General features: G+C 41.1%; 1 protein-coding gene across 7 annotated transcripts in view; it reads right to left on the reverse strand.

The window, feature by feature from the left end:
- The window catches only part of PTPRM (protein tyrosine phosphatase receptor type M), a 729,462-nt gene that overhangs the window by 302,310 nt on the left and 402,945 nt on the right, over positions 1 to 24,207 (reverse strand). For all 7 annotated transcript variants that reach the window (XM_050942101.1, XM_050942100.1, XM_050942099.1 and 4 more), the window contains exons 10-11: positions 20,365 to 20,566; positions 9,971 to 10,073 (exon numbers count right to left, since the gene is read on the reverse strand). In XM_050942101.1, the coding sequence (XP_050798058.1) occupies positions 9,971 to 10,073; positions 20,365 to 20,566 (305 nt within the window). The remainder of the gene's footprint in view (positions 1 to 9,970; positions 10,074 to 20,364; positions 20,567 to 24,207) is intronic.

Genomic DNA, 24,207 nt, shown 5'->3' on the forward strand with positions numbered 1-24,207 from the left:
TTAATTCCTTTACCCCCATCATATATCTCCACAGTAATCTCTCCTCAAATTCAACACTTCTATAGGGCCTTAGACATTTATCTTACCATTCTCAGCATCTGTGTCACGATGAAGTATTTCTATTGCTCCTTTCTAAATAGCAAATGCTGTCAGTCGTACAGCCCAGTAAGTGGCTGTAATGTTTCTTTATGTCATTTAATGTAAGCTGGTTTTGCAGATTAGGTCTTACTTAGCAATGTTTTACTGTCATGACACTTGTTGGAAATGCCATTAATTTCTCCACCTGCTTAAATGAACAGTACTGTGAAAAGAAAGTTTTTCATATTAATGTTCAGCAAAATGAAACATTATTCAGCATACGATGGTAATGTTTCATTGGGAGCACATTAATAGCTACTTTTTTCTCCCTCCACATACAGTTTCTCCTCTTCTTCCTAATTTTACTTGTGATCAAATGAGGACACTGACTTGTTGGCTTGGAATGTCTGCTCAAGATGCTACTTTGCTCTTGCAACCTTAATTCTGCCCCCTTACATGTTTGTGTTATGATTCAGTCTTTAATTGTAATTACACGATGCCATATTCTTTCCACAAGACCTCTGCAAGACAGTGAGAGTAATTAACCATTGGAACAATCTACCAAGAGTCGTAGTGAATTCTCCATCATTGTCAAATTTTAAATTAAGATTAGATAATTTTTTAAATGTATGTTCAAGAAATTATTTTGGGGAAGTTCTATGGCCTGTGTTATACCGAAGATCAGACTAGTTGATCACAATGGCCTCTTCTGGCCTGGGAATGTACGGATCCATGGAGATAGCTCCTAGCAGTTGAATAGAAGGCGGTGTGCTTGGTTTATTCATACCAGCCTCCAAAAGGATGAGGTAGTGTGCACCCTCCCCCTAAACACAGGAGGCACAATCCCTATGTAACTTCCCTGGAGCGATGCAGTGATGTGAATCTGCATTGCCCTGAGTGCGGGTCCACGGCTAAATGCCATCATCAAGGTCTACATGCACACCAAAAAGCCTGAACCAAGCTTTACACACTGATGCTGGGCACTGCCTGTCAACTTTATTCTCATTTAGAAATGGGGCTCTCTTGAGGGAAATAAGTTGTCAGAGTCATAAGCAAATCGGTGTTTGGTGGCCATATTTTAATATCCTTTTGAACATATCACAGAAACTCGCACAGTTATGCATGGGTGACATTTTCTAGTCAAGAGATTCAGGACTGGAACTGACAATCTGAGGCCCATGATCAGGGAAGACTTGTGCTGTGCCTGGCTGACGCTAAGGTTAAAAGGCCAGCAAACTTTGTGAGCTCTCTACTTACAAACACGGCACTCTATCACTAATGAAAAACAAAACAAACATTTAACAATTATATGTAGAAGACAAAGTCCAGGGTCTACGGCAGTATAAAAATGTGCCATTGTAGAAGGACAAATACCTATAGGAAATTCAACCTAATACTCAGTAATTATTAGAGCTGGACTTTTGTAACAGAACCTGAAACTAAGAAAATCACACAAGATTTTGGGCCTGATGGTGAAAATGGCCATGTGAATCTGTTGCCACGGTTTTACTCAGTTACTTGATCTACTTTTACTATGAAATTTATTTTAAAATTATCTTAACATTTGAAATGTACAAATTACTAGACATTTTGTCATATAATCTCAGAGTACACAATGCAGTACAATGCATTTGCTTTAAGTCAGAATCACTGCAATCAAATTTTTGTCTTTCTTCATATTAAAATGCTCAGTAAATGTTAATGTTCATGAAAACTAACTGAGTCTGCAAGAGCCAAACAAGATGAAAGAACATCTCCACACAATACTGTCAATGCATATTTGACTTGATGGGCAACACCTCAAGCTTTTCAGTGCCTAGCCTGCTATGACTTCCAAATATAACTGACGAGGTTGAGCCAACTAATGACTCTGTGAAGTAGATGAATGCTCACTAGAAACTATTCTATTCCTTTCACTTGGGACCTCACCTCACCTTGGAATGTGACCCTCAAGAGGAGAAAAACTAATGAGATTCAAACCATGGTGAAGTTAACCTCTCTAGGAAATTTGTCGAAAACAAAGAAAAATAGTTATGGGTAACAAAATTAAATAGTGACCCAGGTTATTTCTTCACATCATTGTGGAATACGGTAACAATAATTGCATGGTAAAGAGTAAGTTAATTTTCTTGGCTACCATTGTTTTTATGGAAAAGATGGCTTCCATGGGACATAAACCACGCTGTGCAAAATCCCACTGCTCAACTGGGGAAAGAGCACATGTATATCATACAGTAACACTAACAGACTGAAAGCTGCTCAAGACAAGGATGATATCCCTCTGTATGTCCGGCAGTTCTAAGCTCAACGTGGCATTAATTCTGAATGGGGCCATGGTAATATTAATAAACAAAACAAGAACAAGAAGTTTGATGTTACAAACAGTTAGGGTGATAAATCTCTTCAAAAAGGGGAAAAAACAAAGAAATAAGAAACAGTGTTGAACGATACATTCCTATGCAGTCCTGTTCATCAGCTACTTAGGGAATACCTGAATTATACAGTCTTATCCTTACAGATAACACAGTAAAAAACAAAAGCAAGCCCTGTTTTACTTTGACAAATGTAGGAACACAGCGCAACAGCATCTTTCTATTATGGTTTTTAAACAGTGGACTTGTGTGCATGCACTGATCATTACGTGCATGGAAGTCAGGCAGGCACAGAAGTGTGTGTGCACTTTTTAAAATGTGGGCTGCAATGACTCAGTGCTTAAAGCGTGGTCCTATTCTGAAGAGCGACTGTAAAGCTGGCACCGCCGTGTGTATATATTCAGAGACTGATCTGCTCACTATAATGGACAAAGCATGTTTTTATCACTTTTTACTCGCTTTAACACTCAAGAGAGAACAAACCAAATGAGCATCATTTACTATAGGGGAAGAGGAGCAGTCCCCGTTCCCCAACCCTGGGTTTGCTCTCCCCTCTGACTTTTCATAGGTCTATATGAAACAGAAAAGTTATCTGATTAGATTTAAGATGTACTTTACCCATCCTGTTCTAACACTGGAGTTGCTTAAGATCCATCTTATTTTAATTGTTATAGATTAAGTTTTAATAATCATGTTAATAAATGACAGGTACCCAGGACCAGCTCTACTGTTTTTGCTGCCTCAAGCAGCGCACTGAATTGCTGCCGCTGACGGCGGGGGCAGTGCGTGTGCTGTTAGGGCAGCACGTGTATTTCCACGGCAGTGGCAATTAGGCGGCAGCTTCTGTCTTCAGCTGGAAGACAGAAGCTGCGCCGTCACGGACAGCTGAACATAGAAGCTGCCGCCAAATTGCCGCCACCATGGATATGCACGTGCTGCCCTAACGGCACACAGACTTGCCCCCGCGCCCCTGTCAGCAATTCGGCGCGCTGCTTGGGGGCAAAAACACACACACTGCCGCCCCTTGCAGATTGCCGCCCCAAGCACCTGCTTGGAATGCTCGTGCCTGGAGCCAGCACTGCAGGTACCATTATCTATGAGGTTGTCAGTGATACTTGGCACTGCCTCTAGGAGTTAAGGAATCAAAGTCTCATTTGCCAAGGGATCCTGGACTAGCTGTGTCATAAACAGATAGCTAAGGGTTAATGTCTCTTTCACCTGAAGCACCTGACCAGAGGACCAATCAGGAAACAGGATTTTTTTCAACTCTGGGTGGAGGGAAGTTTGTGTCTTTGTCTGCCTGCCTGCTTTTCTCTCAGCTTTGAGAAGTGATTTCTGTTTTCTAATCTTCTGTTTCCAAGTGTAAGGACAAAGAGATCAAATAGTGAGTTATGTGGTTTCTTTTCTTTGGTATTTACATGTCTATAGTTGCTGGAGTGCTTTGAATTGTATTCTTTTTGAATAAGGCTGTTTATTCAATATTCTTTTAAGCAATTGACCCTGTATTTGTCACCTTAATACAGAGAGACCATTTGTATGTATTTTTCTTTCTTTTTTATATAAAGCTTTCTTTTTGAGACCTGTTGGAGTTTTTCTTTTCTGGGAAACTTCAGGGAAATTGAGTCTGTACTCACCAGGGAATTGGTGGGAGGAAGAAGTCAGAGGGAGATCTGTGTGTGTGTTAGATTTACTAGTCTGATTTTGCATTCCCTCTGGGTGAAGAGGAAAGTGCTTTTGTTTCCAGGATTGGAATTACAGAGGGTGGACTCCCTCTGTTTAGATTCACAGAGCTTGTGTCTGTGTATCTCTCCAGGAGCACCTGGAGGGGGGAAGGGAAAAGATTTATTTCCCTTTGTTGTGAGACTCAAGGGTTTGGGTCTTGGGGTCCCCAGGGAAGGGTTTCGGGGGGACCAGAGTGCCCCAAAACACTCTAATTTTTTGGGTGGTGGCAGCAAGTACCAGGTCCAAGCTGGTAACTAAGCTTGGAGGTTTTCATGCTAACTCTCATATTTTGGACGCTAAGGTCCAAATCTGGGACTAAGTTATGACAAGCTGCAGTAAAAAGATCGTGCAAATTTCAAAACAAGGCAGCATAACAGATGAGCTGCTGTAAAAGCACCTAAGCAACTTGGACCAAAAATTCAAAGCAAGTTCTCTATTATAACAAAAAAGGATTACAACATTTTTACAGCATAAGCAATTATTGCACTGCTCCCTCAATTAAACTGAGATTGACCTTTCAGCTGTAAATAAGAAAACTCATTTGCCATAAAGTAGTGACAATGATGAGCATCAATAAAGCTCCATCATTTCTCTATCTCAAACTTGCTCAAGCAAGCTTGTTGGCTGACTTACAGGTTGTAAAACTATGATTTGGAAATACAGTTTGCAGACGATGGCAGGTAGCAGGGTCTGAGCCAACAGACCAGCATTCAACTACACACCTTTACAAACTCCTAAATTATGCATTCTAAATAAAACATAAATAGCAGGGAAGGGTGTGATAGGCAGAGAACAGACATTTCTACAAGAAAATCAAACTCACGTGATGCCAGTTAGACTACAGAGTCTTAATGTATGTTCAGCATATAGCATTTTAAAAATACTGTATTTCAGAATTTTAATAATGCAGTAGTAGTATTTGAACATAAAACCATACCATTATCTGTCAATTGATATCTCAAATGTTTTTCAATGTGCTTTGTAAAAGGCAGAAATGTGCTTCCCATATTAATAGGAACACCTTGTAGAGACTACCAATTCTTTTCCTTAGGTGTCTATATCTCTCCCTCCCTGGGTCTATGTCTTTTCCTCTTCAGCTATGTCTACACTAGCATTTTAAAGAGATCTATCACCATTGCACTAACACTCATGCACTGTCAGCAGTGGGAATGGTGGGACATTACAAATAAATAAATCAGTAAAGGTAACATAGGTAAGCTTGTAAAGGGCCAAAGGTCAGAGTTAAATCTGCATTCATTTGGATGCCTTCTTATGCATGTGCTATTACCACACTTTTGCATATAAACTGGGCAACATTATGTGCAAACATGGCCTCTGACTGCATAATTCAATATTCAAATGTCTAAACGCTTATGTGTTTGGACCCTGAGTTTGTGCTCACACTTGCGGTATCTGCTTACACAAATCATGCATGAAACTGCATCCTGCTCTCTGACCTCACTTCATGTAAAGATGGACTTAGGTATTGCTCTCTCCCCCTCTTTAGGGGGTCCACAGTGCCGTTTAGGCACAGCCCTACACAAGGGCTAGGGCAGAGCCCTATCACCCCAAAGGGAGAACTAAGATGCTCTTTGACATGAGGAGCCAGAATACCTTCTGGGTACAGAGTGGCTGCGGCCCAACTGCTGTGTGTGTTGCTATTTACTTCTATACCAGGGGTCAGCAACCTTTCAGAAGTGGTGTGCTGAGTTTTCATTTATTCACTCTAATTTAAGGTTTTGCGTGCCAGTAATACATTTTAACGTTTTTAGAATATCTCTTTCTATAAGTCTATAATATATAACTAAACTAGTAAGTAAATAAGGTTTTTAAAATGTTTAAGAAGCTTCATTTAAAATTAAATTAAAATGCAGAGCCCCTCTGACCAGTAGCCAGGACCCAGGCAGTGTGAGTGCCACTGAAAATCAGCTCGCATGCCAGCTTTGGCACCCGTGCCATAGGTTGCCTACCCCTGTTCTATACCTTTGGCCAGCCTATTGTGCTTGCCAGTGTGTATGTAGGAAATTCTCCTTTTTATCATCTCTAAGGAACGTTGTACTTCCAGGTAGTAAATATGGAGCAGCTCTAAACAAGCTGTAATTCTGAGTGGACTGGCTCAGGGTGCAAAAAGGGGTTTCCCCATACCGTAAACCACTCACAAGAGGCAGACAGAATCTGGCCCTAAGATTTTATGTCACTTTCCCCTCATTAAAAGGTGCTACAATGGTCCTACAATAGAAGACATGTAGTAGGGGGGTGGATAATTTATATGTGGCGAATTATGCTGCTGCTTTGGACAATTTATGTTTTGGCACACCTTTGGGATTTTTCAATGGAAACTAACGTTGTGAGTATGGTTTTAAAATATTATATATCTTTTTATAATGTACTTGGTTTCACATAACATAACAACACATACACATTGCGAGTGTATGTTTATAAAATTTGCAAAAAGAGACCTGTATGTAGTAAACATATTCAGATAATTTCTACTCAGCCAGAAGCCTTTAGAAACTCAAAGGAGAAAAAGTCTTGTAAATCACATATATTCTACACACCAAAATAGTTAAACCAACAGATAAATAAGTGAATATATTAATTATTATTGAATGTAATATTTCTTTACCGAAATATAACTAAAAAATAATTACCTGGAAATAAACGAAGTAACAGTCATAAAACACACAAATACAAAACAGAAGACAAAACAACCAATCTGTATAATATTTTACTGTATTATAACTGTTAAAATATATTTTAACAATGTTAAATCGTGTGATTCTTTTAAACCTGATGTACAGCTCGGTCTGATTAACATGAACTTTACAGTGGCAAATAGAGGCTCTTGAACATGTCTACAAAGTCTACTTTTTGAAATGTCCTTTAACTGCCAAACAATAAGCATTTCTTTTGTATATTGCGATTATGGGTGAGGGGATTCTAAACAAGGTAAAAAAAAAGTTTTTTATATATCACTAAAGAAAAATATTTAATCATGGAAAAGAAACCAAAGCTCTTAGTTACCTCAAGTATTAACATCAGTGACATGAATACTAGAATCTGTACTTTCCTTACCTACTTCAGGAATTAAATAATTTATGTGACGCAGCTGATTTGTTGATCAATAAAATGACAACAACAATTTACACTGAAAAGTTTAGTGCACTTCCAAGAATCTGCATTAACGAAGCAGGATGGTTATAACAGAATCAATAGACAACCATCTTAGTGAAATGCATTCATGAAGTATAGCTGAATTTTCAAGACCCAGTGAATACAGATTAAAAAAAAAAATCCATTCCCAGAACATGTTCTGTAAACAATGCAATGACAATATATCTGAGTGTGTAATGCACAATAAACATTAAAATAATATTAAAGAAATCCCCACTTTAATTTTTATTCCCTCTTTCACTCATTATTTACACTACTAGTTTGGCATCTGCACCTATTTTATTTTAGGCGCTGTTGCAAAAGAGCTTTTTAAATTTGCTATCATGCGTTCATCTGATTCTGTGGCTCTGTAGTTTGACGTTACTCTAAATTCCTCTTTCTATTTCTCTAACCACTTATTCCCTTACTTGGCATTTTAAAATCTCCCAACTACTGCCTTTGTATTATAGGTGAGATTTTCAACCTATCAATACTTCCAGGAGTCAACTGTATTTAATTCAGTAGGCTAGATAAAAGCAATTGAACTCATTCTTTAGTTATGGTCTAACAAGCTTGTGTTTATGTAGTAACATAACTACTTTGTGCCATTTTAATCTCAATGTTTATATTCAGGACTCTACTACAGCATTGAGAAATAAGATGAGATGAACCAAAGTTATTTAATAAAATGGTTTGAAACAGGAAAGCTAGAAAGAGGAAAAATTTATGTGGTTCCAGTTCTAGTACACCTCTACCCAGATAGAATGCAACATAATAAAGCATGAATTCGGATATAATGCAGTAAAGCAGCGGGGAGCCCTGGGCCCTTTAAAGTGCCACCCAAGCCCCGCTGCTTTACCACGTTATATCCAAATGTGTGTAGTGCCCTGGGTCCTTTAAATCACCACCGGAGCCCAGTTCTCGCCAGTACACTGTACCAGCTCTTGCCAGTATGCCGTACCGGACCAAACCCAATATAACACAGTCTCACCTATAAGGCAGAGAGATTTTTTGGCTCCCGAGGACCGCATTATATCGGGGTAGAGGTGTATAATCTGCAAAACAGGCCAGTTCAGATAAAATCTGATTTTATTGCTTTCAATTTTTTCTCAACTGTTTGGTATGTTCCTGTAATGGGGCTGCTCACTGTGCCCCGCTGGGTTCAGCCTTCTGGTCCTGCTCTCCAATGAGTCAGGACCACTTCAAGCTGGTGCAACATCTGTGCTCTTTATTCCTGTATCCAGTTCCCACTACCAGACGCCAACTATTTACAGATTAATTATAGATTTGTTCTAGCACAGGCCTCAGTGGCAAAAGAGTAGCAGACTCTTGGCGCCTTTGGGGCCTACTCTCTCCTCCTGGTCTCCGTCCCCCTTCTTGAACTCACTTCCTCCCGAGCTTTTAGCCCCTGTTAACAAGGCTGGCAGGTGTGGCCAGTTTTCAGGCCGGTCCTAGCCAAAGGCCCAGCTCCAACCCATTTCCCCTGATTGGGGCTGGAGTGGCAGGAGCTGATTAGGGCTTCCCCCGCAGTGCCCTGCCACAGTTCCCAAAAGAAAATGTCTCATTCAAAAAGATCTAAACAGTAAATAAGATTGCACCTTCCTTCTTTTGAATTCAACCATTCAAAAATAGATAAGTTCTATTACAGAAAACAGAAAATAATCTAATTAAAGGTAGGATACCTTGCTGTAATACTATATTAAATAATAACGTGCAGTTGAATAGTTCAATTTACTCATGTCTGGATATATCAGAACCATACTTCAGAAACTGACAAAAATTATCAAAAACTACATCAACAAAGTGCCTTGAAAGTTCTTAATTATGGATGTAAATGCGTTCTTTCAGTAACAATAGGATTTACTGTTCTAGAATCTATCTGATAATTCAGAAGTAAAGAGTCTAATCTTGCAGAAATCTGTATTTCTGTAGTCTTTAATTACAAATATTCAGAATGCTGAGATCCTCAATGGTTTATATTCAAAGCAGCGGGTCATTCTTCTGTTTCTTTCTGTAAAGAATGAAATTCTTTTAATCTAAAACATTGTAAGATTTAGACAGAATCGTGTACCTACTTGTGGAATACAAACCATTACAAATGGGAAGTTATACCCATGTAAATGGGTAATAGAAAAATCTAAACAGGTTGAGCTGTTGATTTTTCAGTGTTCTTTCCTCTTCCTGCCAAACGGGTCTAACTGTTAAACGTCATTAATTTTATAATACATTTTTGTATTAGTTAACTTAGTAAAAGTCTTAAATAGTTGTAAGTAAATCCTGAGGTAAACAGAAAGAGCAGCTATAAAAACATAGCAAGTCAGGATAAAAAGTGCACTATGTCCTTGAACTCATAACATTGTAGTAAGCAATTACCTTAAAGTAGTAAAGAAGCCACCCACACAACAGCACTGTGGCTTTGTTCCTTATCTTCAAAGAACAAGCCACTTGCATCTGGATCAAATCCTTTAAACAACACCCGAACACTCAACATCAAAGCACTTCCATTTTCTTCGGTTATTTATTTTAATTAGCACTAATACAGACATGGATTTAGACTCTGATTTCGGTGTAGAAAATCCCCAGAAAACACATTCAAGAAATTAATCGATTTAATTTTAATTTTGTAAAGATGTCCCCCTTTATACCTGACAGGAGCTCCTCTGCTCTGTGCAGGTTTCAGCAGGATTGTCACAGTACTGTCAGTTTGATTCAAAGGTGTTTCCAGCTCATACGGTGGCATAGATGGTGCTAGGGGGAAAAACAAGAGGCAAAACAGACTAATTATTTCTAGGTTTGTTTTAACAGTTTATTTTAAAAATCGATTTGACACATATAAAGATCTCTTTAAAATACAGAGATGGCACAACATCACAAATTAAACAACATATAATTAAGTAAATGACTTCAGAAAAACAAAAACAAAACACAGAACTACAATAAAAATGAAACAAAAACCACACTTCATGGCCATTTTCAAAAAGCAGCTAGTCAGTTTGGATACCCAACTTGATACACCTTCAAAGTGCCTGACACTCAGAGAGTGCTGAGAACCCAGTCTTTATAGGTCAAAACTTTTTTTTCAGTTGGCAATTTGAACACACAAAAATTGAAGCATGCAAAATGACCAATTACTTTTGAAAATATAGACCCAACTTTCTTGCTATACCTATGGTGGATGGACATCAGCAGGGCCGGCCTTAGGATTTATGGTGCCCTAGGCGAGATTATTAAACTGGTGCCCCTGTGCCTGACCTGCTCTTAGCAACACAAACATAAGCTTACAGTATTGGAAAACTTGCCACATTCACGTTATTAAAACCAGTTTAACTTAATTAAGCACACTGTAATGCTGATTGACTAGCACTAAAGAAGCAGCACTATAGAAAAAATTCTGATGACAGAATGATGCAATTTTTTTTTAATTTATCAAAATTTTATTGGAAATTTATATGAAGAGGTATTGAAACAAAGATTTGTTTTTAATTAAAAGCAATCTTTCTGGCTTTTTTGGCTGCAAAATCAGTAATAATGTCATCGTATGACAAAGACAAAGTCGTGTCTTGTTCGATTGCAAGAATAGCAAGACCAGTTAAGCGTTCCTGACTCATTGTAGAGCGGAGATAGTTTTTAATGAGCTTTAGTTTTGAGAAACTCCGTTCTCCTGACGCTACTGTTAAAGGAATTGTCAGTAGAATACGAGTGGAAATGTACACATTAGGATATATGTCAACAAGTTTGCGGGTATGAATAAACTGTACAATGTCCATCACCGATTTTGCATGTGGCAACATTGATGACAGTGTACTCAATTCTTCATACAGTTCAAGTCCATTTAAATCAAAACTATCACCGTGCTTCAGGAGGCTCTCTAGGTTCTTGCACTTTGTCATTAGTTGCTCTTGTTTTCCTATTTCGTTGAATTTAGTTATGTCATACAAAAATCCAAACTGTTCATGGTGTACTTGCAAGGTATTAAACCTTTCACCAACAGCAGATACTGCTTTATCCATCACAACATTAAAAAATTCAACCTCAAATTTCTTTTCTGGATCGTCTATGGGCATGATCTGTTGTATAGATTCTTCACAAAGAAGTGTCCCTGGCCTTTTTAACTCATATTAACTATGTATTTACTTTATGAAAGTTGGAGAAAACATTGTGAAAACGTAAAACATTGGCTGCCCAACTTCTGGGCTGGCAAAAGTTATACTGACTCACAGGGAAAAAAAAAAAGCAGGAGAATCTTAGTACAACATATGGTCATTCTATACCAGGGGTCGGGTCGGCAACCTTTCAGAAGTGGTGTGCCAAGTTCACTGTAATTTAAGGTTTCTCGTGCCAGTAATATATTTTAATGTTTGTAGAAGGTTTCTCTCTATGTCTATATTATATAAATAAACTATTGTTATTATCTGAGGTCTTGGCCACCAGTCCTGCTCAGGCCACTGCCAGCTGAGTAAATGAAACCCCAAACCGGCAGCAGGCTGGTGGCTGGAACCCTAGACAAGGATCCCAGACCCTGCTCAGCCCGCTGCTAGTCTGGGGTTCTGACCACCAACTCCTGCCAGCCAGGATCCCGGCAGCCAATCCCCCCTCAGCCCGCTACCAGCCTGGGATTCTGCTCACCCAGGCTGGCAGGAGGCAGAGTGGGGCTGGCGGCTGAGCTCCTGACTGGCAAGGGGCCGGCAGCCGGAACCCTGGAGTAGCAGTAGGCTGAGTGCTGCTGGCACCCCAGACTGGCAGCAGACTGAGCCACTCAACCCCCCATCGGCCCTGCTCAGCCCGCCACCAGCCCACTCAGCCCGCTGCCGGCTGAGTGAATGGAACCCCAGGCTGACAGCAGGTTGAGTGGTTCGGCTGGCCTGCTCAGCCCACTGCCAGCCTGGGGTTCCTTGGGGGTCCCCAGGCCAGCAGCAGGTGCTGAGTGGGGCCGATGGCTGGTATCCCAGCTGGCAATAGGGCAGCAGCCGGAACCCCAGAGCAGTGATGGGCTGAGCCACTCAGCCTGCTGCTGCATAAAATCAAAAATCAGCTCACCTGCCACCTTTGACACGTGTGCTGTAGGTTGCCAACCCCTGCTTTATACACTAGTAAGGAGATGAGCATGTTACAGTTGTTGGGCTCTTATCAGGAGTAACAGGCTATAGGAAAGTCAGTCAACATGTTTTGTTTCTCTGATGAAAACTGGCCCACTCCCTGCCTCAAACCAAACCTGTCACTAATAATTGTCAACAACTTAATTTTCTGTTTTTGGCTAAGATATTGATTTTTTTTTAAATAATATTGAAATGGATTCAGGATTGTTAGCAAGAATTTTTGGCAAACAAAGTTGTTAAATGACAATCTAAATGGCAACACAGTACTGCTTTCATGCTTGGCTCACCCCCCAGCCCGCTGGCCCAACAGCTGCAGTAGAGGAGGAGATAGGTGGAAAACTGCAGGACCCCAAAATCCACCTCTTGAGGTGCAGAGTGGCAACAGCAGCAGCAAACCCTCAGGTCCAATCACACACCAATGGGCACCACCACCAGCCTTATGGACCATGGTGAAGTTAGCACAGCATCTGATCTCAGGGACAGGGCACCCATGGAGCCACAGCAGCTCATCCTGCCTTATGCAGCTCCCCTTAGATGAGATGGATAGCTGGCAGCTGCCAGCCCAGGGGAGAGGCGCTCCCCAGCTAGGGTGGCCAGATCCAGATGTCCTGATTTTATAGGGCCAGTCCCAATATTTGGGGCTTTGCCTTATATAGGCACCAATTACCCCCACCTAGAGTGACCAGACAGAAAGTGTGTAAAATCAGGACAGGGATGGGGGGGGTGGGGTATATAAGGAGCCTATATAAGAAAAAGACCCCAAAATTGGGACTGTCCCTACAAAATAGGGATATCTGCTCACCCCACCCCGATCCTGATTTGTCACACATCTGGCTAACCCCAGCCAAACCCTGTGTGACATTCCAATCCTGGCTGCCTGCCCAGGAAGTCAGTTACTTTCACTTTCATTCCTCAGCAAGCAGCCAGCCAGCCTCGCCTCCCCCCCAGCACTTCACCCAACCCAGCCCTGACGGAGGGGAGGGAGGAGAGAGAGAGGGGTGCTCCTGGGGAGGAGGGAGAAAGGAGGGGGTGCTCCGTGGGGCGGGGGGAGAAGAATGGATGTTATGGGAGACAACAAAGAATACTGGTTCCAGAGCCACGGAGCCTGCCTAACCTGACCTCAGCCGGGGGTAAAGAGTCACACTCACAGGTGAGCTCCTTTCCCAACCCCCACCCCCTCCCCTTCCCAGAGACCCCAGCAGCCAATCCCGTCCCTCAGACTGTGCTGCATTCGGCTCTCTCTAGGACCCAGCAGCCCTGCTTCTACACTGTCTGGGCTGCCTGCTGAGTGGTGCCCCCAGGCAGTGTGGGGCCCTACACCATTGCCTATTCTGCCTATGCCTAAGGACGGCCCTGGACATCAGAGCTAACCTCAGATCTTGTCACCATGGACATTTCAGCTATTCATGTAGCTAGTGAGGCCATCCCTTTACACCATTTACAACAGTGCAACAGGATTAGCATTAGTGCAGTTTATCCAGCTTAAAACCAGAGTAAGCTGTGCTGGTGCAAATGGTCTACACTGGTGCCTGAAATCCCAGTGTAGATAAGGCCTTAGGTAAGTGGTGGTTGTTACTTTTTTAATTGTCATTAAGGACTTTGCATCATTCTGTACATAGGTTGGACAGTGTTCAATCGCTATTCAATATTTTCTTTTATCCTCACTGTTCAACATTTGACCCTAGGCCTTATTTACTGCACACTATTCACTGATTTGGAAGTTAAAAGGCCAGAAGGGGCCATTGTGATTTCTAGTCTGACTTTCTCCATAACATAGGACACAGGACTTCTCTGAATTAATTCTTGACTGAACTACAGCATATCTTTAAAAAACTTCTAAACTTAATGTAAAATGTTTCCAGTGATGGAGAATCCACCATAACCATCAGTAAATTGTTCCACTGGATAATTACCCAATTAAAAATGTGCACCTTGTTTCAGGTATGAATTTGTCTAGCTCCAGCTTCCAGTCATTGGGATCTTGCTATAGCTTTGTGCTAGATTGAAGAGCCCTGTATTATCAAATTTCTGTTCCCCAGGTAGGTAGTTACAGACTGTGATCAAGTCACCCCTTAACAGCCGCTTTGCTAAACTAAACATAATGGGCTCCTCTAGTCTATCACTTTAAGGGCTTGTCTATATTACTGGCTGGATCGACGGGCAGCGATCGACTCTGGTACTCCACCAGGGTGAGAGGCGCAGGTGGAGTTGACGGGGGAGTGTTAGCCATCGACTTACCACAGTGAAGACACCATGGTAAGTAGATCTAAGTACGTCGATTTCAGCTACGTTGTTCACATAGCTGAAGCTGCATAACTTAGATTGATCCCCCCCGCCCTCCCAAGTGCAGACCAGATGTAAGACACATCTTCCAATCCTTTAAACGTTCTCATGGCTCTTCTCTGAACCCTCTTCCATTTATCAATATCCTTCCTGAATTGTGGATACAGTATTCCAGTAGTGGTTGCCAAATACAGAGGTAATATAATCTCTCTTCTGCAACTCAAGATTCCTGTTTATATATCCAAGGATCACATTAGCTCTTTTGGCCACAGCATCACAAAATCTGCTATGAAGACGAATTTATTAATTTCCTCATGGGTTTTTCACGGTGTTCATCACCATAGTATCCGAGTATTTCACAGACATTAATTAATTTATCTTCACAACTGCCCTGTAAGCAGTGGCGTAGCCAGGTGGAACGAACAGGGGGAGCGATCACAAAAAAGGCGCCACCCACTGCGGTGCTTTTACTCACCCAGCGGCGCTTTTACTGATGGGATGGCGCTCCAGGTCTTCGGCAGCACTTTAGTGGTGAATCCTTCGCTCACTCCGCAGGTCTTCGGCGGCATTTCGGCAGTGGGGCCTTCAGTGCCATCGAACACACCCGGGGCGAGTGAAGGACCTGCTGCCGAAGTGCTGCCAAAGACCCGGAGCGCCGCTGGGTGAGTAAAAATTAAAAAGGCGCCACTTCTGCTCAGTGGCAGAGTGGCCGCTGCCCCGCTCCCCCCCCTAGCTATACTACTGCTTGTGAGGTGAGAGGATGGTATTATCTCCATTTTACAGATGGAGACCAGGAAGATTAAGACCAGGAAGATTAAGACCAGGAAGACTAGGAAGATTAAGAACAAAAGTATCCACTAAATTTGAGTGCCCAGTTTGAGACACCTAGGACCAGATTTTCAGAGTACCTAGTATCATATAGCACTTTATATATTCAAGCAGAGTTCCCATTCATTTCAGCTGCAGTTATGAGCGCTCAGCACTTCCACAAATAATGTCCCGGGGTCTCAAGTCAGGAGCCCAGAAAATGAGGAACATACGGTTAGTGACCATCTCTGAAAAGTTTGGTCTAAGTGACTTGCCTAGCATAAAACAGGAACTCTGTGGCAGAGGCAGACATAGAATTCAGTTCTCCACGGCAACCTTTAACTGCCTTAACCATGAGATCATCCATTCTCTTCCTGCATGCAATCCCTTACCTCATTCACTACACTCCTTCCAACTTCTGCAAAAAATAAGGCAGGAGTCTTACAGGTAACAGTCTCCATTATTACGCCATCTGATTCATCCCTAGAACAGGTCCAATTATGCACTGAATGAGGCAAGGGTCTTGTGCAAAAAATAGTACTTCATCATGTAATTAAAGACTATATCATAATGCTTACACACAAGGGGGCTGAATTAAGGATGCAAAGGCACTCTTAATTCTGGCATTTACTAACTTTTGAAAGCTTGACTTTGCAACCTTATTAACGTTCTTTTAGCATAGTTTTGTCATGCAGTAATTTCCCAGGTTTTAAAAAAGCAAACTGAAAAAAAACAGAAGTTCAGTCATGTGGCATCATACTGACTCCCATGTTCCCATGTGGCCTTTCAGCAGAACTGGAACCCTCTGATGGTCCACACAGATCTCTCCTACTTGACCTAATGAAGTAACTGATAGCAGCAGGAGGTTGCCATCCTCTCTGTGGATTAGCACTGGAGGGGGATGGGACACTTTGCCAGTGGTTTTCACAGATAGTTGTTGACAGCAGAGAAATGGGGAGACTCAGGAACCATCAGCTCCATTCCAGACTCTGGAAGGGAGTGCACCTAGACTCTTCAGCGCATTTCCCCTAGCCTTCACTTCTTCTTCCCCTTCCCCTCCAACCTATCTGTGTCCAAGTCTTATTATTTCCACACTCCTAGATCTGTATCCGAGTCTCATTCGCTTTGCCTCCCCAGCCCCAGCCTCCACACCTCAGGCTTCTCATCTCCGTCTCCTTGCCCAGTCAGCCCTAGACTCCCCCTCCCGGCTTGTCATCTGCGTTCCAATTTCCCCAAGTTCCAGTTGGTCATCTTCTCCACACCCAATGCCTGTCTCTTTGCACAGTCAGGGCCAATCCTGCACCCCATTTACCCGAACTCCTTGTTCCCAGTCAGTCCCAGTTTCCTCTTCTTGGCTCTTTGTCAGATCTGTTTCTCCCTCCCTACTCAAAGGCTCCCAAACTCCTTCCCTGGGCTTCTCATCCAGTCTTTCCCTTCCCCTCTGCTCCTCAGGGCTTCTTGTCCCAGTTCTCCTGCCACGTCCCAATTCCTGGTGTCTGTCCTCCCCTCACCATCAGTCTCGCGCCCCCCCCCACACACACTGGTCCTAGTACCAATTTCTTTGCTCAACCAGTCCCAAACTCTCTCCTCCCTCCAGCTCCTTGTCTAATTTCATTGTTCCCCTCTTGGTCCCCGTCCCCTACTACCAGTTCTCTCACTGGTCCCAGTCCCTGCCTCTCAATTTCCCCAACTCCCAGTCCTAGTTTCTCTTACTCCACTCCAGCCCCAGTCTCACCAGACTCCTAATCTCAATCTACTCCTTTCCCTCCCCCCATTCCTGTTTTGTCCGTTCTGCATTCAAATTAGATGGCTTTCTCTTCCATGCTGTCTGGATGTCAACAGTGTGGTCACTGAGCACAGGAGAGACAGGCTTCCTGTTCTCAGTTCTAGTGCTTGGCTCCACCCTAACCTGGAGCAGCTGGGTGCAGACATTACATAGAAAGTCTTTCTGAGCCCCCCATAGCCTGGGCTGGAGCATGCTCAGCTACTCCTTGGGAACGCGCAGTTTGGTTAGCACAAGGAACTATGACAGAGTCAAGTATGCTCAGTGAGGACAGAATCTTTAGAGACTTTAATTGCTAAATTCTAGCAGGTCTCTATGGTGCATGTATGAACTGTGATTTTTCAAAGGCTTATAACTTGGGCCAAATGTGGAGGGATTTTCACAGTAAAAGGCAAATCTTTGACACAAAGGCCACCCATCCTGCAAAATTTCAATTTACTAAGCACAGTGGTTGCCAGAATTTTGTAATTTTAACTTGAGCAAAACAATGTATTATTTCCTAACTTTATTCCTGGAAATTGCTAAACCATGTTTGCTGAAATAAAAAATAATAAAAGAACCAGCCTGAGTCAGACAGCATGGAAAATTTTAGCCTGCTCAGTTGAAGTTTGGCAAACTTATAAGCAATTGAAAACAGGGTTTTATAATGGGAAGTGTCAGGCAACTTTAGTAGGTGGTGCTACCAGCTCTGCCTAAAACACCACAAATTTACACAGGAATCACTTTTTCCATCACTGACAAACAGCCAATTCTGTGATGAAACATGGCAACTGTTTAACGGTGATAACAACACTATTAGGATGGGAAGTTAAGTATATCTTATTCTACTGAAAATGCAGTATAGATTTAAGAGATTAAAATGTAATTACACACATTGGAAACTGGCCAGACCAATTGTAAAAAGTCCTAGGAGATCTTAGCACTTTGGTTTTACATCTCACTAGAGAAGGGTACTCACAGCACAAAGTGTCCTCCAACCTCACACTGGAACACTGGTGTAGGACTGACTCAGAGGGAAGAGTGTCACCTACTGAATCATCCCCACCTCCACACCACTTCAGGCTGGAATTTTTAAAGAAGCCTAAAGGAAATAGATGCTTAACTCCTATTTAAAATTCAGCGGGGACTGGGTGTCTAAGCCCCTTGGGTTCCTGTGAAAATCCCAGGGAGAGGCATTCTCTGTTGGTGTCCCACCAAAAAACAGGGGTAGGCCTAACCCTACCTAGATTGGAGAGGGGGAAGGGGAGAAATCCTGCCGATTGCTGGTGGTGTGGGGAGATCTGATATACTCATGGAACCAACTGGTGCAGCTTCATGGGGCATATCTTACCCTCAATGCATGTGCATAATTCCCATTCATGTTAATGGGAGTTACATGGTGATTCACCACCATTTAAAAGAGAATAGCTATCCCAGGGATAGGCAACCTATGGCACGGGTGCCAAAGGCGGCATGCGAGCTGATTTTCAGTGGCACTGACACTGCCCAGGTCCTGGTCACTGGTTCGGGGGGCTCTGCATTTTAATTTAATTTTAAGTGAAGCGTCTTAAACATTTTAAAAACCTTAGTTACTTTCCATACAAGTATAGTTTTGTTCTATATTATAGACTTACAGAAAGAGACCTTCTAAAAATGTTAAAATGTATTACTGGCATGTGAAACCTTAAATTAGAGTGAATAAATGAAGCCTCGGCACCCCACTGCTGAAAGGTTGCCGACCCTGGAGATATCCTAACCTTTCAGTGCTGTTCCTACCGCTCTAGATTCCCCTCCTCTTCCAATACTCTGTTCTTTCTCTCTATTCTCATAGGGCCTGATTCTGCCACCCTCATTCACATTGAGCAATATCTTACAATGCAAGCAGTCCAGTTGTTTTCTTGCAGACAATGAGAGGTGGGGTGGCGGAATTGGATCCCTAGTGCTTTACATTCCAGTGCTTATTATGTTCAAGGCTTTTTAGCTGATAATCATCCAATGAATTTATCCCTACAATTACGAGGTACAGTAATAACAAAAATGCCCAACTTGCATTTATTGCCCTTCCCCAAATATAAATTCCTGTGCTTCTGATTAATGCTTTTGCATTGCTCTCTGTTCATTCTACCACAAAGATGAAAAAGTTACAATGCGATCCGGGAGAATAGGAGTCACGGGGACACAAGATGAAACACACTGTACCCATATTAGCTTGCTTTATATTTTCCAAAAAGGTAAGTTGGGGGGAAAGAGAGCTAATGCATTTTTTGGGAATGAATACTGGTCTGAGACCACGCTTCCAGTTCATTACTGATTGTCAGTTTAATTCCCAGAAACATGATAGAGAAGCTGAGTATAAGGACACCTCCACTACAGATTTGGAACACATTTTGTCATCAATTATATAGGTGTTTTAGAACATGCAGTAAGATCACATTCCATCAACGAAGGGAATAAAATGTTCCTGAGTCTTTGGAGGCTTTAAGTGATTGTGCATAGGCTTTTAGAGAAGTTGTGTCTTCTCGCTCTCTGAAAACCACAGGTCCTGATGTTCTTGTCTAATGCAGTTTCAAATCTGCCTCAGTCAATATGCCTGTTAGGAATGCGTGCAGCGTGGCAACTCACTATATTTCCTAAGCGAGTGCTAGACATGGAGCATTTCTGCTGTACTCTCAATTGTTCATGCCACATTAAAGAGATTTTCCAGCACTGCTACTGTACTAATTTAGAATCATGTTGAGGCTGAATGAGCTCTGAATGAAACCGTCTCAGATTCATGTCCAAAAAACTCTATGCAAAATTTTGCAACAGCTGGGACTGACTCCAAAGGCATATAAATCTCATTTTCTTGGGTGATAAGTTGCATGGTTTTGAAGCAGAATTCAACAACTGTATCCTCTAACAGATCTTCAAGCACCCGAAAATTATTCAAATACATAAATATATATCAGTTTGTCTGGCACTTTCAAGGAAGAAAACTGATCTTATCTTTCTGACAAACTGCCTGTAAAGCTTTAAAAGAGAGATGAATAACAAAGAAAATAATGGTTACCATAGTAAGGAAACAGAAATAATAATTACTTTAATATAATACCTGAGATTTTAGTTGTGAATTGGTTTGTGATTGGAGGTCCAAATCCTTTGGCTGTGCTGGCTCTAATGGTAAAAGAATAGGTGGTCCCAGGATACAGTCCAAAAAAAAGGTAATGAGTTTCATTTCCTAGCTTCAAAACTCGTCCACTTTGATTCGATAAATCTATTTCTGGGTCAAAGGAACTGACAGCCTTGTAGGTGATCTGCAAAAGAATAAGAAAGTTATAAAATATCTTGAGCAGACGGACAAAGATTGTATCTTTATCCCATAAACCCTTCTGATGTATGCGCTGTCAGACATTTTATGATAAACAATCTTCCTACCTTATACTTTTCAAATCCTGAATCCAATGAAGGGACACAGGAACTCAGCCAAAACTGTTATGAGTTATTACTTTTATAGATACAGGGACTTAAAGGCAGCTAGATTACAACTGTAAAAGGATGGGTTCAGGCTTAAGTTAATACCTTTAAGTTGCTGGCTTTCACAATGTCATTTTTCTGAAACCATATTACTGTTGGTTTTCAATAACAACAAAAAAAAACACAACTAGCAAAAACAGATACGCAAGTGACAAAGGTGTAGCCTCATTTCTAAGCTGTCTAAATATAATTACACTTTGCACTGAATAAGATTAGCCTCACAAGATGACAAGGGCAGTTTTAAGTGAATGCTCCACAAAGTGGGTGACACATGCTTCGTCTGGAGCTCATGTCTTATAATTGCTGCATTGTAATTCTTCAGTTTGTGATTGCATTGCATGAAACTCAGATTCCCATTCTGGGAAAAAATATGTTAAATATCAGCAAAACATATCCCTCAATTTTCATTCCTTCCTTTCAAATACTGTTACTTGTTTTCATTAAAACAGCAAAGTACTGTGCAGTGTTTCTACCTGGTAACTTAACATCTATGACCTACAGCAACAACAGGATAATTTAAAAACAAGGAACTCATTAAAAAAAATTAAAATGTAAAATTGATTCCCCTCTTTTTTGCTTTTAAATAAGTAGATTTATACATAACTCCAGCGCTGTTGTTATATACAGCGAAAATTGACATTTTTATATTTATAGCACATTATTATACTTATCTATCTGAAGGAATATTTAGATAGAAACATGAAGAGAAAGTGTATGCTGTGTATATTAATCAAGGGCCTGAATGACAGATACAATACATAATAATAATATTATTCCTTATATAGTTCTTTTCATCAGTAGCTCACAAATCACTTCACAATGTTTAATGTATTTATGCTCAGAATATCTCTGTGAGGTATTATCTAAATTTTTATAGATGGGGAACTGGCACTCACTCAGGTACAATACTAATCCTTCCAATTGCGGTTAAATATCGATAATTTCCTAAAATCTCCGAATCAGTGAAAAATGTAATTTTACATAATACATCTAGCCTAGTGTCAATAAAATGCTGAGGACAGGCATTAGTGCCCCCGAAAAAACTTGGATACACTTTCGTCAGGACTTCTAGTCTCCTGAAATTCCCTGAGCAAGGACTGATCTAAAAAAACCTCTTCCCACAGAGCCTGTGGGCAGCCAGAGAGAGTGGTAGAGCCACCAGATATGGTGGTTCTTAGTTGGATTTCCCCATGACTCGGCCCAGTTTTATTTAAAATACACAGGAGGTCACAGATTCTGTGACCCCTGTGGTAGAGCTATAGCTATTAATTATGCAAAAAGAACAGGAGTACTTGTGGCACCTTAGAGACCAACAAATTATGTTTATTGTACTAGATTAGCTACCAGGAGAATGCACTACAAAAACAAGCTCTTTCACAGCTCATAAACAACTTGTTCATTTAACAAAAAGTGACTTGCTTGAGGAAACTAAGCATACATTTGTTCTCGCAGTATTTACATTACACTCCTGCTATCATTCAGTAAAGCTTTACCTACTCAAGATTTTTTTTTTCTGAAAATTCTCCCAACACTGCTGAGACCAGGGCACCTTTACAGATGGCAGCAGCAGTGGGAAGGTTAACATGGAAAAAGGAGTGACAGCAATTTTTCACTCTTACCAGGTTTAAGTAACCTTGCTTAAAATGCTGGTGGGCTGGTTAGAATCCTGCATACAGGTAGTACTCCTTTCATTGCCACCAACTGCACTGCTGCACTGATGTTGGTAATGGTGGGAAATGGGGCGGAAATAAAAAGAGCTTTATATAGGCATGTCTACACATGTTAGAACCATTTTGTCCTCCAAATTCTGTCTCTTACTCACTGAGGTTCTGAGTTTCAAACAGTGTTGAAATCAGTGGATTTGCACTAATTACACAAGTGGTGAACTGGACCCATGATATTTTCATTCCACAGTTTTCTCCCCCAGAAATATAAGTGGCTACCTGGAAGTTGCAGATTGTTTTACCTAGTTTAAAGGCAGATTCAGGTTTGTTTTACAGTAAAACCTTAGAACTACAAACACCAGAGTTACGAACTGAACAGTTAACCCCACACCTCGACTGGATCCAGAAGTACACAATCGAGCAGTAGCAGAGTCCAAAAAATAAATAAATAAAAGAAGCAAATACAGTACAGTTCTGTTTCAAACATAAGCTACTAAAAAAATTAAGGGAAAGCAGCATTTTTCTTCTGCATAGTAAAGTTTCAAAGGTGTATTAAGTCAATGTGCAGTTGTAAACTTTTGAAAGAATAACCCACAATGTTTTGTTCAGAGTTACGAACATTTCAGAGTTACAAGCAACCTCAGTTTCCAAGGTGTTAGTAACTCTGAGGTTCTACAGTATTTTTGAAGACATTACTTATCTCCAACTACATAAAAGCCTGATGAATAATGAAGATCTTATTCATCTACACTGTACTTTCTCTCTGTCCTGTTGTTTATAGTGGGAGTTCCAGTCTCTTCCCCTCTCACTGGCATCTAAGAAGAGGATAACTTTGTGTGGTTTTTCCCTTTGCCCCAGAAGTGGGTTAAGAAACCTTTCTTAACCACTACATCAGGCACAGTGCTCTCCTGTGATCCACTGAGTGCCTCTAAGGAACAGACCACTTTGTGATGATAAAAATCCAGAGTATCACATCTCAGACTCATAAACAACAGGCTGGAGAGCCACTGAACTAGACCCAGGCAAGTAAATAGGAGTCTTCAATCAAGCACGGAAAGATATTAATATTTTATTTTCTTTGATCTATTTTGTTTTCATTGTTAGAATTCTAAGTTGTTTTGAAATGCAAAAGCTCGAAATTTCCCATTAACATCACAAGTTCAGAGTTGGTCTATTATTCTCCTTTCAATGAACGCACCTATTCAACTCCTATTACAGTTGATGTAAGTTACGTGCATGTATTAAGGAGAGAGCTACGCCACGGGGCACAAATTAGTCAGCAATAAGGTTATGTCTGTGTGTTTTTAGGCAGAAAGTTTGACGATACATCTTTCTGTACCAGTCAGGTTGAAAATCAGCAAAGATACTAAAATATGTATCAATTAAAACTTTCTGATCATTGAGGAAGATGTGTAATTGTCTAGTTTGCGACATTATGAAAGTTAGTTCTACCAAAACCAAGCCATACATTATCATAACCTTTCATAATAACACAGCCTGCAAAACAGCATCAATAGCGTAGCATTTAAATTAACTCTTTTCTTTTACTGTATCTTTCTCTTTCTCTCTCTCTCTCTTAAGCATTTCAATACTAATTCAGAAGTAAGGTCAGGTAAGAGGTTTAACAATGATTACTGTCTGACAGCTTAATCTGTGCAGTCCTTTGTCAGTTTTTCTGAAAGGTATTCAGGCAAAGGTTCCATATGAGGAAGAACAGCAATTTTTAGAAACCTAACAACATGTAATTTTGTTGAATT

The sequence above is a fragment of the Gopherus flavomarginatus genome, chromosome 2 (genome assembly GCF_025201925.1).
Source record: "Gopherus flavomarginatus isolate rGopFla2 chromosome 2, rGopFla2.mat.asm, whole genome shotgun sequence".
Classification (NCBI taxonomy): domain Eukaryota; kingdom Metazoa; phylum Chordata; order Testudines; family Testudinidae; genus Gopherus; species Gopherus flavomarginatus.